General features: G+C 42.4%; 1 protein-coding gene across 1 annotated transcript in view; it reads left to right on the top strand.

Annotated features, from left to right (window-relative positions):
* Positions 1-135: 135 nt before the first annotated feature.
* The window catches only part of LOC115459492 (glutamate receptor 2-like), a gene marked incomplete at its 5' end in the record, with an annotated part of 67,662 nt that continues 52,866 nt past the window's right edge, over positions 136-14,931 (top strand). The window contains 3 exons of the mRNA XM_030189296.1: positions 136-243; positions 5,883-6,050; positions 13,546-13,650. Of these exons, the coding sequence (XP_030045156.1) occupies positions 136-243; positions 5,883-6,050; positions 13,546-13,650 (381 nt within the window). The remainder of the gene's footprint in view (positions 244-5,882; positions 6,051-13,545; positions 13,651-14,931) is intronic.

The raw sequence follows: 14,931 nt of genomic DNA, 5'->3' as shown, positions 1-14,931 counted from the left end.
CATAGTACTGATATTCTTTTAGCATCTCATTTAAGTGAAGTTCATTTCAGCTGGATAGGGGTTTCAGTGCCAGAATTTCACTTGATTAGACAGCTTTTGTTAATGTAAATTATTCTCTATTGTTGCATACTGTAGACTAAGAGAACTGGGTATTTCAGGCGAGGGTTGTTATTAGCTTGGTTTATATCTTACTTACTTGGCTATTACTTTGTGGTAACTACATCATCTGATAAACTTTCTATCGTGAGTGGTGTTCTGCATGGCCCAATTTTGTCCCCGAATCCTTTAGCCATTAATAGAAGGATTTGGGGTCAGTCCATATTGTTATGCAGATGACATTATGATGGCTTACTGAACAGTTTCTGATACTCCAGATTTTGTATCTTTTCAATTTTGTTTGAACACCATTGCTGCTTAGCTTAGGTCAAACATCCTTTGTTAAACCCCAGTAAATCTATAGCTTGCTGGGCCACTGGCCATCCATTTTATCCCATATGGGTCCCTAATCTCTCTAGACACTCCATTCGGTTGGTGGAATCATTTAGATTTTGGGGTTTTACTATTGATTCAAAATGATCCTTTATTCAACAAGTTTCAAAAGTTACAAAATTTGGGATTTTCATTTTGCGTAAATTGAAATCTGTTAGAAAATATTTTGATGATAACACATTACATTCTTTTCTTCGTGCTTTTCTTATTGCATGTCTTGGTTATTTACAATGTCGTATGTACCGTGATACCTAAATTTAATCATAAGTGGTTAAAAACTTTACAAAATATTACTCCTGGTTTATTGTGTCATTCTAAAGATGAAACCATGCCACCCCATTGCTCTTACATGAGCAAAAAAGCAGTTAAATCTACGTAGATCAGCCTTCTGTGGCTGCGTGGATTGTTAGCTGTCAGAAAGTATACATGTACTTGTATAACACCAAAAGTTTTGGCCAAATAGAAAAGGTGAGTTCTGAGAAGGAAAGAGTGTATAAGAGGCATGAATAGAAACTAGGAGCATACATTTCAGTTTCAGAAAGACACTCAGAAGTCAAAATTCAGTGGCACAGTCCGTGGTAAAATTAACCAGATATTTGTAAATGGATAATCTCATTCTGTACATTCAGCAGTATTATATAGTTCAAGTCCAGTGAAATATACTCAGTTAAATTTAACTGGATAAAGATATCTGGCTAAATTTAGGACAGCTTCTGCTGGTGGCCAAAATTTCCGTTTAACTGTAGCAGAATGGCGCTGATATTGAGCGCTATCCCCACTAAACTGGTCATGTAACCAGACTACCCAAATTGCCACCTCTTTTAAAAATATGGGTAAATATTTTCCAGCTGAAGGCGGTTAGCATTTTTTGGCTCCCGCTGGCTTTATTCCCAGATAATCACACAAGTTGAACCACATGAAGATAGGAGAGCTTTTTAGGTAGCCCAATTTATGCGGTTATCTTATGCGATTAAACGCCATGTGATTGCAAAAATGTTTCTCCTTTATTTCAACCTGACTGAATATCTGCTGGCACTTGCATAAGTAGGAGAAGGTTCCCTCACATCTTCCCCCTGTGTCTGGTCCTGATCCAATTCACCCCCTCTTAAAATATTTCCACTCGATATTCAAAGCGATTTTGAATATCAGTACTAATTGTCCTGCACTGTCCGGCTAGTGCTGGAGTAGTCTGTAGGCAGACCTTGAGCAGGTACCACAGCAAGTACTTCAAGTCTGTCGCTAGGGGTAACAGTGGACATTAGGAGCCAGTGCTGCAATGGGCAGGAGTGAGTGGGCATCGCTCCTGCTCGTAAGACCCCCTAGACCAGTGTTTCCCATGTCCGGTCCTGGAGTACCCCTTGCCAGTCAGGTTTTCAGGATAGCCACAATGAATATGCATGAACTTGATTTGCATACAGTGCCTCCGGATGTTCATTGCCAGGGTCCTGACATGTCTCAGCATTGAATATCCGGGGTAATTCTGCCCATGGCAGTCAGGATTTTAAAAAATGCTGACTGCTTGTGGGATGAATATTGACTGGGTTGTGTTTAGGAGTAAAATCTAGAAGCCTTAGCTGGTGTTAACTTGAATGAAAATGGATTTGTATGTAGAAATCGGCCATACATATAGCTAGTGGTTTTAGAAAAGAGTTCATTCATTCCATCTTGCTGCACCGTGTGTGCCTGAAATAGACTTCCTGAGTCAGTTCTCATGCTTTATCTCTGGCCCTATTCAAATCTAGGCTAAACTCTTAACCTCTTACACACCTGTTTAATACCTATATTGTTTTAATCATTCTTATAATAAGCGAAACTCCCTGATGCCTTATTAATCCCATTTGCCTGTCTTGAATTTATTTATAATCTCTGTTGGGTAGGGAACTGCTCTTATGTATTTCATTTATTATTTGGATTTTGCTCACACCTTTTTACTAGTAGCTCAAGGTGATTACATTCTGGTACACTGGGGTATTTTCCTGTGGGTTCACAATCTAAGTTGGTTCCTGAGTCAATGGAGAGTTAAGTGACTTGCCCAAGATCACAAGGGGCAGCAGTGGGTTTGAAATGGCCACCTTGGGATGTCAAGACTGGTGCTCTAACCACTAGGCCGCTCCTGTTGTTGCAGTAGTAGTAGTAATATCTATCTATGGATTAAGGCAGTAAACAGATATTTAAAGAAGGCATTTTTCTGGGTATATTCTGGGCAGTCCTTCATAGAGTCCACGTATGACCGCATTTTATAATGGCAATACATATCTACAGTAGCACTTTAGCTATTGGCATTTACACTTGCTGTCCCGTTCCGGGCCCTTACCTGGCGGTCCGCGGACAGGAGCGGGAGCCGGGGCGCCCATGGGACCCGGGAGGGCGGTGATAGTCTGCCTGGGGGATCGGGCGCTGCCGCCGGCCGATCCGAGGCCGGCGAATCCACAGAGGCAAGCGCCGGTCTCGAAGAAGGAGAACCGCCGGCCAAGATGGCGGCGCCGGCGTTTCGTTCTCCTCGCTGGAGCGGGGCCGGCGAGGTAGCTCCACCTACTTGCGCCGGATTGGCGCACCCCCCTGAGAGACTCCGCCCGCTGGGCGGGAGAGCCAATCCAGGCCCTTAGGTCTGGCCTGGGCGAAGGGGATTGGTCCCAGCTGGCACTAGCGAAGGAACGAGCGGGGGATTTAAACGGAGCCACGGAAGGAGTCCAGTGCTTCCGTTTCGTGTTTCAGAAGCCTATCTCCTTTGAAGACTGTGTTTGTTCCTCGTGGCAGCTAGCCGTCCTGCTAGCTATCTCCTTTGAAGACTGTGTTTGTTCCTCATGGCAGCTAGCCGTCCTGCTAGCTATCTCCTTTGAAGACTGTGTTTGTTCCTCGTGGCAGCTAGCCGTCCTGCTAGCTATCTCTTGAAGACTGTGTTTGTTCCTCGTGTCAGCAAGCCGTCCTGCTAGCTATCTCCTTTGAAGACTGTGTTTGTCCTCGTGGCAGCTAGCCGTCCTGCTAGCTATCTCCTTTGAAGACTGTGGTTTGTTCCTCGTGTCAGCTAGCCGTCCCTGCTAGCTATCTCCTTTGAAGACTGTGTTTGTTCCTCGTATCAGCTAGCCGTCCTGCTAGCTACCTCCTGTGAAGACTGTGTTGGTTCCTAGTGCTCAGCTGGCCGTGGCTAAGCCACCTCCCTCAGACTGTGTTTGTTCCCAGTGCTCAGCCAGCCGCCCGGCTAAGCCCTTCACCAAGAACTGTGTACTCACATCCAGACAGGCCAGCCGTCACCCCGCGGTTCCAGCAGTCCTGCTGGCCGCCCGCAGGCTGAGGGCTCACCCTCGGTGAACGGTGGTCGCCGCGGTGAAGATTCGGGGTGCTCGGCTGTTTCCTGGGCCTTGTGGGGCTCGGGGAGACTTGAGAGCTCACCAACACCAGAGCGACAACAGAGGCGCGACACTTGCTTAGAGTCATGCATACCCAGACTCATTTCTTGTTCTGACCTGGAATTTGGCAGAGTGCTGAGGGAGGGGACGGGGACATTTTAGGTATCCCTGACATTCAAAAGCATCTCTTGTAACAAAGTTAGGGGTCCTTTTACTAAGGTGCACAAATGGATTAACGCATGCAAATGAGTAGGGCTAATTCTATAAAGTCGCTAACTGTAGCAGGCTAGTTGCCACCCGGACAGTTTCCCACCTACCAATTCCCACCTGAATAATTCCCTCCTAGGTCTGCACCCCTGACTATCTCTTACTGGCATGTGTTGGTTTTCTGGGGTTTTTTTCTTATGCATTGTATTTTTTTAAATGAGAAGTGTTGTTGCATGGTGTGGATGTGTTGGCAATATTTATATATATATGATATTTTATGTTGCTTATTAATTTGGATTTTGGTTTATTTTAATTTTTGGCATGGTATGGCATGTTAAAAGTTAATGTTTGGGTGATGTGGGGGGCATTGCCCCCCCGAAACGATCTAGAAGGTGAAAGGGAAGGAGATCAAATTTCAGACAGTGATGCTTCATGATTGTTAAAGGTGGGAATTGCCCTCCCTGGAGCGGTGGGAATTGATTAGGTGGTAATTGTCCTAGGTGGCAATTTTCCAGATGGGAATTGGCGATTGGGAACTGACCTAGAACTAAAATTGTATGCGCAAATTTGGGCGTGCTTAATATGCGCATGCAATTTAATTGAATAACGAGCTAATTAGTGGCGATAATTGGCTTAACAACCAGTTATTGGCACTAATTTGATTTAATTGGGATTTTATATGTGAGTTTAAAAAGGGGGCGTGGAAATGGGAGGGTCATGGGCAGAACGGGGACGTTCCTAACATTTACGCGCATTGCTATAGAATGAGAGGGGATACGCACCTAATTTAGGCATGTACATTTGCATCACATTTCAGTTGGTGCAAATGGCCATGCTTAAAATTAGGTAAGATTCCCAGGCATAAGCACTATTCTATAACCGTGCCTAACTTTAAGCACGGCTTATAGAATAATGCTTTTTCTGGCACCAATCTTTTCAGAAAATACCTACTGTACATAAAGACATAAGAACACCTGCAAGCCTGAAGGCTATTGAAATGATCTACATTCAGGTACAATAGGCATTTTTCTGTTCCTGGAAGGATCACATTTACAAAAATAAAAAAAAGAATTATATTAGAGTAAGAACCTGGGTCTCTTGGTTACAATCCACTGCATTAACCACTGGGCTACTCCTCTGTTCTGCACAGATGTCTCTTTGACCATTTTCATAAGAATGGTGTCATACAGCTGTCCCTGTGCTCCCCCCCTATTTATAATTTAAACATTTCAGTTTGTAAAATGGTCCTTCAGGATGGATATCTCCAGCGTAAGGACATCTTTCTCACCTATTTTTGATCAGGAAATCTGGACATCTTTCCTGTTTGAAAATCGCCGTGAGAAGAAATTTTTTTTTAATGTTATGAGCAGGACGTCCCAATTCTGACTTGGATGTTCTTTTGAAATTGCTCCTCTATGTATTTTATAAAAGATTCAGTGCTTTCTGAGCCTTTTATAAAATACTTAGATAATCTTAAACAGGCAGACTTAGAAGCACAGTTATTAACATGGGCTACTGTTACGATGTGTATATTGCCACTAACCTGGCCGGTTTAGCACTGGTTCCATTTTATGCAATGAGTCCTACGTGTAGTTACTAAAAATTGAGCTTAATGGTAGCTCACATTGATAACTTGCCCCCTTAAATATCCATTTCCTCACCTAGATGATCTATAGAAAGTTATCCTTTCTGTGTACTGCCAATGGCAAATTTTCAAGACATATCATGGGATATACTTTTTTGTTTTTTAAATGGATGCACTTGTATGCATGGAGATATGCAAGTGTACACATTCTAGAACACAGTCTTCATTAGTTCTGCATGGACCTTTTTTTTCAGTACACCTCTGCTTTGACCTACGATGCTGTCCAAGTGATGACCGAAGCTTTCCGTAATTTGCGTAAGCAGAGAATTGAGATCGCTCGAAGAGGAAATGCTGGTGATTGTCTTGCAAACCCCGCAGTGCCATGGGGTCACGGTGTGGAAATAGAAAGAGCACTGAAGCAGGTAAGCACTCAACAAAAGTATTGTGCTTGGATGATTAAGATAACAAGAATTTAAGTGCAATATGCACTGAATCTTTGGAACAAAGGACTACTGCCTATTCCTTTAGCCTCCAGTTATTGTTTGTTCAAGGTCAGACCTCAGTAAATAGAAGAAGCACTCTACCATGACATAGAAATCAGGAGCAATTGCTTAAAATATGATTTTTTTTCAGCTTAGGTCATAGCTGGTACTCCATGATGGAAAAATAAGCCTTTCTGTGTACAGTCATTTATTTATGAAGTGCTTTCTCGGTCAGAATTGTTGATCTTCCTTCTCTTGGTCTAATGTGGGAGGCTTCTGCATGACCTTTACTGTTATCTCATTTATCTCCCACAATCACGATAAGTACTGAAGGAAAATAGAAAAAGATGCTGCTTCCAGTCAGTTTTCATTTGATGTATCGCCCGTCATTACAGTTCTGGTCTTTGACTGACTACTGGTAATAAGTGGTGGGGTGCTTAGAACTCCTTTAACTAAAGTGCATTAAGCGAGAATTAGTACACATTCACTTGTTAGCATGTGCTCATACTAGCAGTTCATACAGTAGCTTACTCTTAGGGGCAAGTCTATAACTGGCACCTCTATTTAGGCACCCTGAGGTTGGGCAATAGGAACTTAGATTCTGTTATAGAACTTTAGGAGAACCCAATATTCGCACATCTAACATCTAGGTGCCTGCTCTTGCATCAGTCATGGAACCTGGAGTGTGAATGCCTAAAAGGCAGCAGGTACATGCATAAGTGAAAGTGGGGCCCTTTTACAAGGCAGGCTTACCGCATGCTAAGCTGGAGCTACCGTTGGCCCAATGCGGGCACCGGTGGTAGTTCCAGCCCCGGCGTGCAACATTTCCCACATTAGGGAAAATCGGTCCATATTTTTTAGCGCGGCACTAAGCTGGCAGTAATCAGGCAGCGCTGTGTGCTACCTGGTTACCGCCAGGCTAGCACGGGAGCCCTTATCACCACCTCAATGGGTGGTAGTAACTGCTGTCCCCCTCCCCATGACCATGCAGTAAGAGCGATCATACCGCATGGCCATGTCTTTTTAGGCTTTTACACCCACTGCGGTAAAGAAAGCCTCGGTGCATGGCAAAAACGGACCCTGCCACTAATGCAGGGCCCTTTTTCACTGCAGCTTGGTAAAAGGATCCCAGTGTTCTGTAAGTTATGCACATAAGGTGGAGCCCTACCTATGTCCCCCCTATGCTCTACCCATGTGTTTGTTTCCTTTGCAATAAAACACTAAGGGGTTGATATTCAGACCATAGGAGGGAGCCCGGCTAACTCTAGCGGTTTGCGGTCATCCTGAATATTCAATGCCAGGCCGTTTCCGGTGCCCGGCATTGAATATCTGTTTTATTTTTGGATGGTTTAAACTTACCTGGCTATGTTAACATTTGGAAATAGGCAGTGAAGTTTAAATCAGCCAAAGATATTCCACCTATTTACACGGCCTGATGTGACCGTTTACAATAGCTGGCTATTTGCTGAATATTTGAGGATAGCTGGCTATATTGTACAGTATAGCCAGTTATTTTCTAGCCACTAGCCTGGACTATTCAGTGGGAGATAGCCGGTTATCCCCCTTTGAATATCGCCGCACAGCCGGCTAAGTGCCATTTAACTGTCCAGGTGCCATTCCTGGCCGGTTAAATGGTTTTGAATATTGGTGGGTATGTTAGATAAGTGGTATTTGAAGAGTAGTGCTTAGGCAACATACTGCCATATATCTATACATCTATATATCTATATATAGATTATATAGATATATATATGCATAAATGTGCACCTAAAAACACCAAAAATATAGCCCAGCGCTACATTACAATTATCAGAATCTAACCACTAAGGAATCATCAGTAGCAACTCATTTCACATAGGTATTCCACCTACTGTTCGCTTAATTCTCCATCAGTTCCACTGTAAATGCAGGTTGAATTCTGAACAATAATTTTTATATGAAAAATTTTATATATAAATGTAATTTTCAAGAATTTGCCGTGGTATTATTTACAATGATATATTTAAATGGCAGACTTATCTTTTTCATTCAGGCAATACATTAGTGCACTACTGTATTAGTGCATGGAAACATCATATTATATTGCATTAAAGGACATTATTAGTAAATACAACCTGCAGTCAATAATATACATGAATGCGTGTTAACATGTGCTAACATGTAGTAGTCACCATAAAGAACCAAATCTATCCCACATAGAACCAGGCGGAAGCAAGAAGGAGTGTGAATGACCACAGAGATGAACCAGGATGATGGCAGAAAATCCTTTATTAAATCAGTGGATAAGTAATGAACATGTAGATCCAACATGGGAAATAGTGCCTTTTATTTATTTTATTTTTATTTATTTATAAGACTTGATGCACTGCCAATCGCAAATTAGCAGCTAAACAGTTTACAATAAAAGCTCCAAATAACTGAGAATATAATTAGAGAGAATGTATTAATCTACAAAAGCTCATAATATATAACAAACATCAATAAAATACTTTTATTCTTTTAAAACAATTTCTAATTTGAAATCCCTTGGAATGGGCAGTACATATTCTAACCACAGAAATAAGTACCTTTCCTAAGCATCAGCAGTATCTCTCAAATAGACAAACGTCTCAAAAAACTGAGATTGATATATTCCAAACAAACGGTACTTATCTCAGTATCATGGGAGTCTTACAGCAAAGTCATAATAGTCCTTGAGATGTTAGTCTTTGGTGAATAATAATCTTTTCAGTTCCAAAATCCAAGGGAATTCCCTCAATATTCAGACATGATATCTCATAACTCAATAAATTCTTTACTGTAAGCAAATGGAGTCATTCAATCCAAATCCAGTCGCATAATATTCTCTTCTATCATACCAAGCCAAAAACTTACGCCTATGTTTACTAAGGTGCGCTATGGGCGTGTTAGCGTTTTAAACATGTGTAAATGGTTTACGCGCATTAAACGCTAATGCGCCCATAGAAATGTATAGGCACGTTAGCGTTTAACGTGCCTTAAATTTAAAGGTGCGTTAGAAACACTAACACACCTTAGTAAAACATACCCCTTAGTAGGATAAGTTATGTCCATGCCTGAATATATATCAAAAAAGTTCCAATTCACAGCTCAACATAAAAATCCAATTCACAGCCCGACACAGTGCCGTGTTTCACTATAAAGCGTCATCAGGAGCTGGAAATCTACACAAGAGAGAATTCGAGTCAACAAGCCACCCAATCTATAAATCATATCATTAAAATCTATAGTAATAGTCTCCAACTAAATAATTATACATACAAAAATACTTCATACTACAAATTTACGGCAAGCATAGTGGATCCATCATCAAGGTCTCCAACTGCATCTCATTTGAATAAACCGCTGAGACATGTACAGTTAAACCAACCTCTGCGCATGTCCCTTGTGTTGTACTTCATACCATTCAATATCTTTATTCAGACCTTCAGCATGAACAGTACACCAGGAATTGATCATTCTCTGCTCAAATTTCAAAAGATTTTTAGCGACATTACCACCCCTGCTCAAAAGTATTTGCTTCAAAACTACACATTTTAAATCTTCTAATGTGTGCTTAAATCCGTACAAGTGTACAAGAGAGCAAAAAATGTCCGTAGAGAATGGATATTACAGGGTACTAAAACAGAGATGATAGTTTGGTATGCGTTTTTCCTTACTCTGTTCAAGCAATGAAATTGCGGAAGGTTATTTTGAAATTTTGGGATATCCTTAAGGCTCACTCGAGTTTAGAACAAGTGCCTAAGTTTGCTTATAAAAGGGGCAGGAATTTTGGCTGAGATCTTATCTAGCCATAATTATATAACATTCAGAAGTCCACAAAACGTAGGATAATTTGCATATAATCTTTGCAAATATTGTAAACATACTCTTATTACCAAGAAGGTATATAATGTGATAACTTGAAAAGAATTTGTTATTAGAGGACATTATGACTGTGATTCTGAAGCAGTGGTTTATGCTATTAATTGCCCATGTGGTAAGTGGTATATTGGGCAAACTTCAAGAAAAATTAAATTGCAAATTGGTGAACATTTAAGTAACATCTGGTTACAGAAATTGGAAGCACCATTGATGGCTCATTGGGTGGAATTTAAGCACACATTAGAAAATTTCAAATTTGTGGCTTTGAAGCAAATATTTGAACAGAGAATAGTTATCGAAGGAAGGTTCCCCATGAGGTTTAATTTGAATTGGCCTTAAAGTGATGTCTTCACTTCAGGTAAGGCAGGCTTGCACCTTGAAGATGTGACAACATGAAAACGATTACTAGGCTTCTCTTCCCTACTGTAATAATTAGGGGTGGGTGAAGTTATCAATACGGGCTACTATCAAACATATAAACGGCGAGTGACCGTACTCACTCGCAAATGCGCAGTAGAGACCTTCTCTGCCCCGCCCCCACGTCAATACGTGATGACGGGGGGCGGAACACAGAGGGTCTGTACTGCGCATTGCTGAGGGAGGGACACCGCCGTCTAACGCTCCCCCCACCCGAGTCGCTGCCGCCACCACCCACCTTCTACCCGGTCGGGCCCTCGCTCCACTATTGAAACAGCGAGGGTCCGGGAACGCAGCACTGAGCTCTGCTGAGCTGCCGACACTCGCCCTTCCTTCTTCTTCTCTGCCTCTGTCCCGCCCTCGACGACGTTACGTCACACGAGGCCGGGACAGGCAGCTGCAGGCAGAGAAGAAGAACGAAGGCCAACGTCGGCAGCTCAGCAGAGCTCAGTGCTGCGTTCCCGGACCCTCGCTGTTTCAGTAGCGGAGCGAGGGCTTGGCCGGGTGGAAGGTGGGTGGTGATGGCTCGGTGGGGGGCGCGAACTCGGAGGGGGAGGGCAGCGGCGAACTCGGCGGTGGGGGCGGGCCTTTCAACCCCCCCTTCCTATAATAGCCCGTTTTACGGGCTCAAAGTCTAGTTAAGATATATTATGTTACTGTTACCCCGGTTATTAGTCACTAGGGGGATCATTTTCAAAAGAGAAAAATGTCTAAAAGTGGCATAAAGCAGCAATGGACATTTTTCTCACAAAAACATCCAAATCAGTATTTTTGAAACCCATTTTCCAGATGTTTTTCTATGCCGTTCACCTGTAGTGCATCCAAATCTCAAGGAGGCATGTTGGGAGCAGGTTAAGAGTGGGATTTGAGAGTTCCTAAGACCTGGACATTACAAAAATGTCTAGGACTGAAACTAAGATGTTTTGAGCTAGACCTCTTTTTGAATGAAGAAGCTACAAAAGTGCCCTAAATGACCAGATTACTACTGGAGGAATAAAGGAATGACCCCCCCCCCTTACTCCCCCAGTGGTCACTAACCCCCTCCCACCCCCAAAGATTTAAAAGAAACAGGACATACCAGCCTCTATGACAGCCTCAGGTATTATAGCCAGTCATATAAGAGCAGCATGCAGGTCCCTGCAGTAACCAAGTGGTCAGTGCAATGCACTGTTGAGAAAGGGACTCAAGCCCATTATCTACCCTAACTGTTACACTTGTGGTGGAAAGTCTGAGCCCTCCAAACCTCAAACCAAAAACCTACTGTACCCACATATAGGTGACACCTGCAGCCATAAGGGCTCTTGCAGTAGAGTACAGTTGGGTACAGTAGGTATTTGGTGGGTTTTGGAGGGCTCACTATACAATATAGTGGAGTAATGGTGAGCTGTGTACCTGGGACCTTTTATATGAAATGTACTGCACTGCCTCCTAGGGTGCTCCCTGCTCTGCTGGGATGTCTTTGTGGCCAGTCTATTAAGAATGATTTACTCCTCTTACATCCCAATGGCTTGATTTTATCCGTTTTCACTTGGACTTTTTTTCTTTTTCCAAAATGGAACAAAAAGATAAATGCACAAGACACAAAAACATCTAACAAATGGCCATTAAAAAAAAAAGATTGACATGTTTCTGTTTTTAAAATAGCTATATGCCCCACTTGGATTTTGGATGTTTTGAGCAAAATGTCCAAAGTTGGACTTAGACGTCATATTGAAAATGCTCCTCTAGATCTCATTGCATAAAATTGGACCTGTGGTAAAATAGCAGTTTTAACAGAAACCCACATTGATAACTTTCCCCCTTAGTCTTTTTTTCCTCTCCTAATTTTATATTATTGATATCCATATTGGGCCAGGGTTCTTTTTGTTTGGCTAGAGACACTATCAGCGGCATAATCGAAAGAGAAGGACGTCCATCTTCCGACACAAATGAGGAGATGGGCATCCTTCTCTCAAGGTCGCCCAAATCGGCATAATCGAAAGAGAAGGACGCCCATCTTCTGACACAAATTGGGAGATGGGCGTCCTTCTCTCATGGTCGCCCAAATCGGCAAAATCGAAAGCCGATTTTAGGCGTCCTCAACTGCTTTCCGTTGCGGGGACGACCAAAGTTCACGGGGGCGTGTCAACAGTGTGCTGAAGGTGGGTCAGGGGAGTGGTTAAGAGATGGGCGTCCTCAGCTGATAATGGAAAAAAGAAGGGCGTCCCTGACGAGTATTTGGCTGACTTTACTTGGTCCAATTTTTACACGACCAAGCCTCGAAAAGGTGCCTGAATTGACCAGATGACCACCAGAGGGAATCGGGGATCACCTCCCCTTACTTCCCCAGTGGTCACCAACCCCCTCCCACCCCCAAAATATTTTTTTAAACATTTTTTTCCCAGCCTCTACGCCAGCCTCAAATGTCATACCCAGCTCCATCACAGCAGTATGCAGGTACCTGGAGCAGTTTTTAGTGGGCACTGTAGTGCACTTCAGGCAGGCGGAGCCAGGCCTATCCCCTCCTTACCTGTTACACTTGTGCTGGTAAATGGGAGCCCTCCAATACCCACCCGGGTATTAGGTCGACCTAAATGTTGAGATTTGGGCGTCCCTGACCGTATTATCGAAACGAAAGATGGACACCCATCTTGTTTCGATAATACGGGATGCCCCGCTCCTTCACGGGGACATCCTCAGAGATGGACACCCTTAGAGATGGGCGTCCCTGTTCAAAAATGTCCCTCTATGTGGAATGGGCACCTGGAACCAGGCAAAAATAATACTTTTTAACATAGTAGCATAGTAGATGATGACAAATGAAGACCTATATGGTCTATGCAGTCTGCCCAACATGATAAACTTATAGTATAAGGAATGATGTGATACTACATGCATATACTTGATCTTGATTTGTCCTTGCCATTTTTGGGGCACAGACCATAGAAGTCTGCCTGACACTGGCCTTGTTCTCCAGTTACTGAAGCTGTGCCCATGTCTACCCCAACGGGCTCTTAGTCTGTTTCACTCTCATCCCGTGCCAATAGTGAAGGAGCCTGTAGTCAGGTATCTGTTAATCATTATCAGACAGTCTCTAATTGGCTTTTAATGGCCAGCTTTGATTATTATATTATGTTTAACCTCTTTCTACATACAGGTTCAAGTGGAAGGCTTATCAGGGAACATAAAGTTCGACCAGAATGGAAAAAGAATTAACTATACAATAAATATCATGGAACTCAAAAGCAATGGTCCCCGAAAGGTAATTTTGAACTCTAATTGTCCTCCAAACTTCCTAAGCAGTGACATTATAGCTGTTGAAGCTTTGAGAGAATAGTTTTGTAAGGGTGTGTGGGCTGTGTAGCTGAATCATATAAATTACAGCCAACTGCCGCTGTTCTTGTTCACTGGCATGTCTTTTACACCCACTCCTGCCACTGTTTCATGTAATTATCAAACAGTTGACATACTGTGCATCTCTAAGCCTGTACAGATGGAGTGCAAAGCTTGACTCTTTTATGCTGGAAAGAACGTTAAGTGCATCCCCCCTCCATATGCTGCAAGAGTGTTCTACTGACGATTCTGGTCTTTGCCTACGATATTCATAATAATATGATCTGAACAGAGAAAATCAACGCAGAAAGGTAGCATCCATGTAAATGATCATTACTCTGGCTATGATTTCTTTTTTGTGTGTATGTTACCTTTCTCTGAATAACACAGTTGAAGTAAACTTTTTTTATTCATTTTGCATAATAATAATGAAGTGCTTTGCCTATATTTGCATACTTTCCATCTCATTATTACTTTACCTGTGCTGCACTAAAAAATTGGGCATTAAAGGAAAATAATACATGATTTTACCATTTACTCCTGGATTCTATATGGTGTGCTTGGATTTAGCCACCGGAATCAGTGCGGATTATATAATACTGCATGTAACTGAATTGGCTTAAGCTAATGAGCGCTGATAGCAGCACTTAACAAGCAATAATGAGCACTAATTGGCACTGATTAAAATTTAGGTGCACAACTTGCTAAGCGTATTCTGTAACGATGTGCAGTGAACTTCTAATGCGTGGAGGCAAAAAGGTGTGGTTATGGGCGGAGACATGGGCATTTCATGGGTGTTCCACAATGTAGACACCTAGTTATAGAATATGGCCCAGGGCGCCTAAATCTACGTGCTGAGATTTACACCAGGTTTTTGTTGGCGTAAATGGATGCGTGCAGATATTGGTGCTGAAATATCAACTAAGCATATTCTATAATCGGCGCCTAAATCTAGGTGCCGATTATAGAATATGCTCTAAGTTGGCACTGATTTCAGCGCCGATTTTTTTTTAGGTGCCATATATAGAATCTCCTCCTTAATGAATGATATTTAGCAGAAGACCTGCATTCTCCCCGTCATTCTATAAAGTTGTGTGCCAAAATTTCCAACTAGTGCACAAATGTATATTGTATAATTTATAGAATAGTATTAGTTGTTTGCCTAATTAAGAGGGTCTTTTACTAAGGCGTAGTAGTATTTTTAGCTTGC

This window comes from Microcaecilia unicolor, unplaced genomic scaffold (assembly GCF_901765095.1).
Source record: "Microcaecilia unicolor unplaced genomic scaffold, aMicUni1.1, whole genome shotgun sequence".
NCBI classification, from domain to species: domain Eukaryota; kingdom Metazoa; phylum Chordata; class Amphibia; order Gymnophiona; family Siphonopidae; genus Microcaecilia; species Microcaecilia unicolor.
Note: the sequence above shows the minus strand (reverse complement) of the source record. Positions and strands in the feature narration are given on the sequence as shown.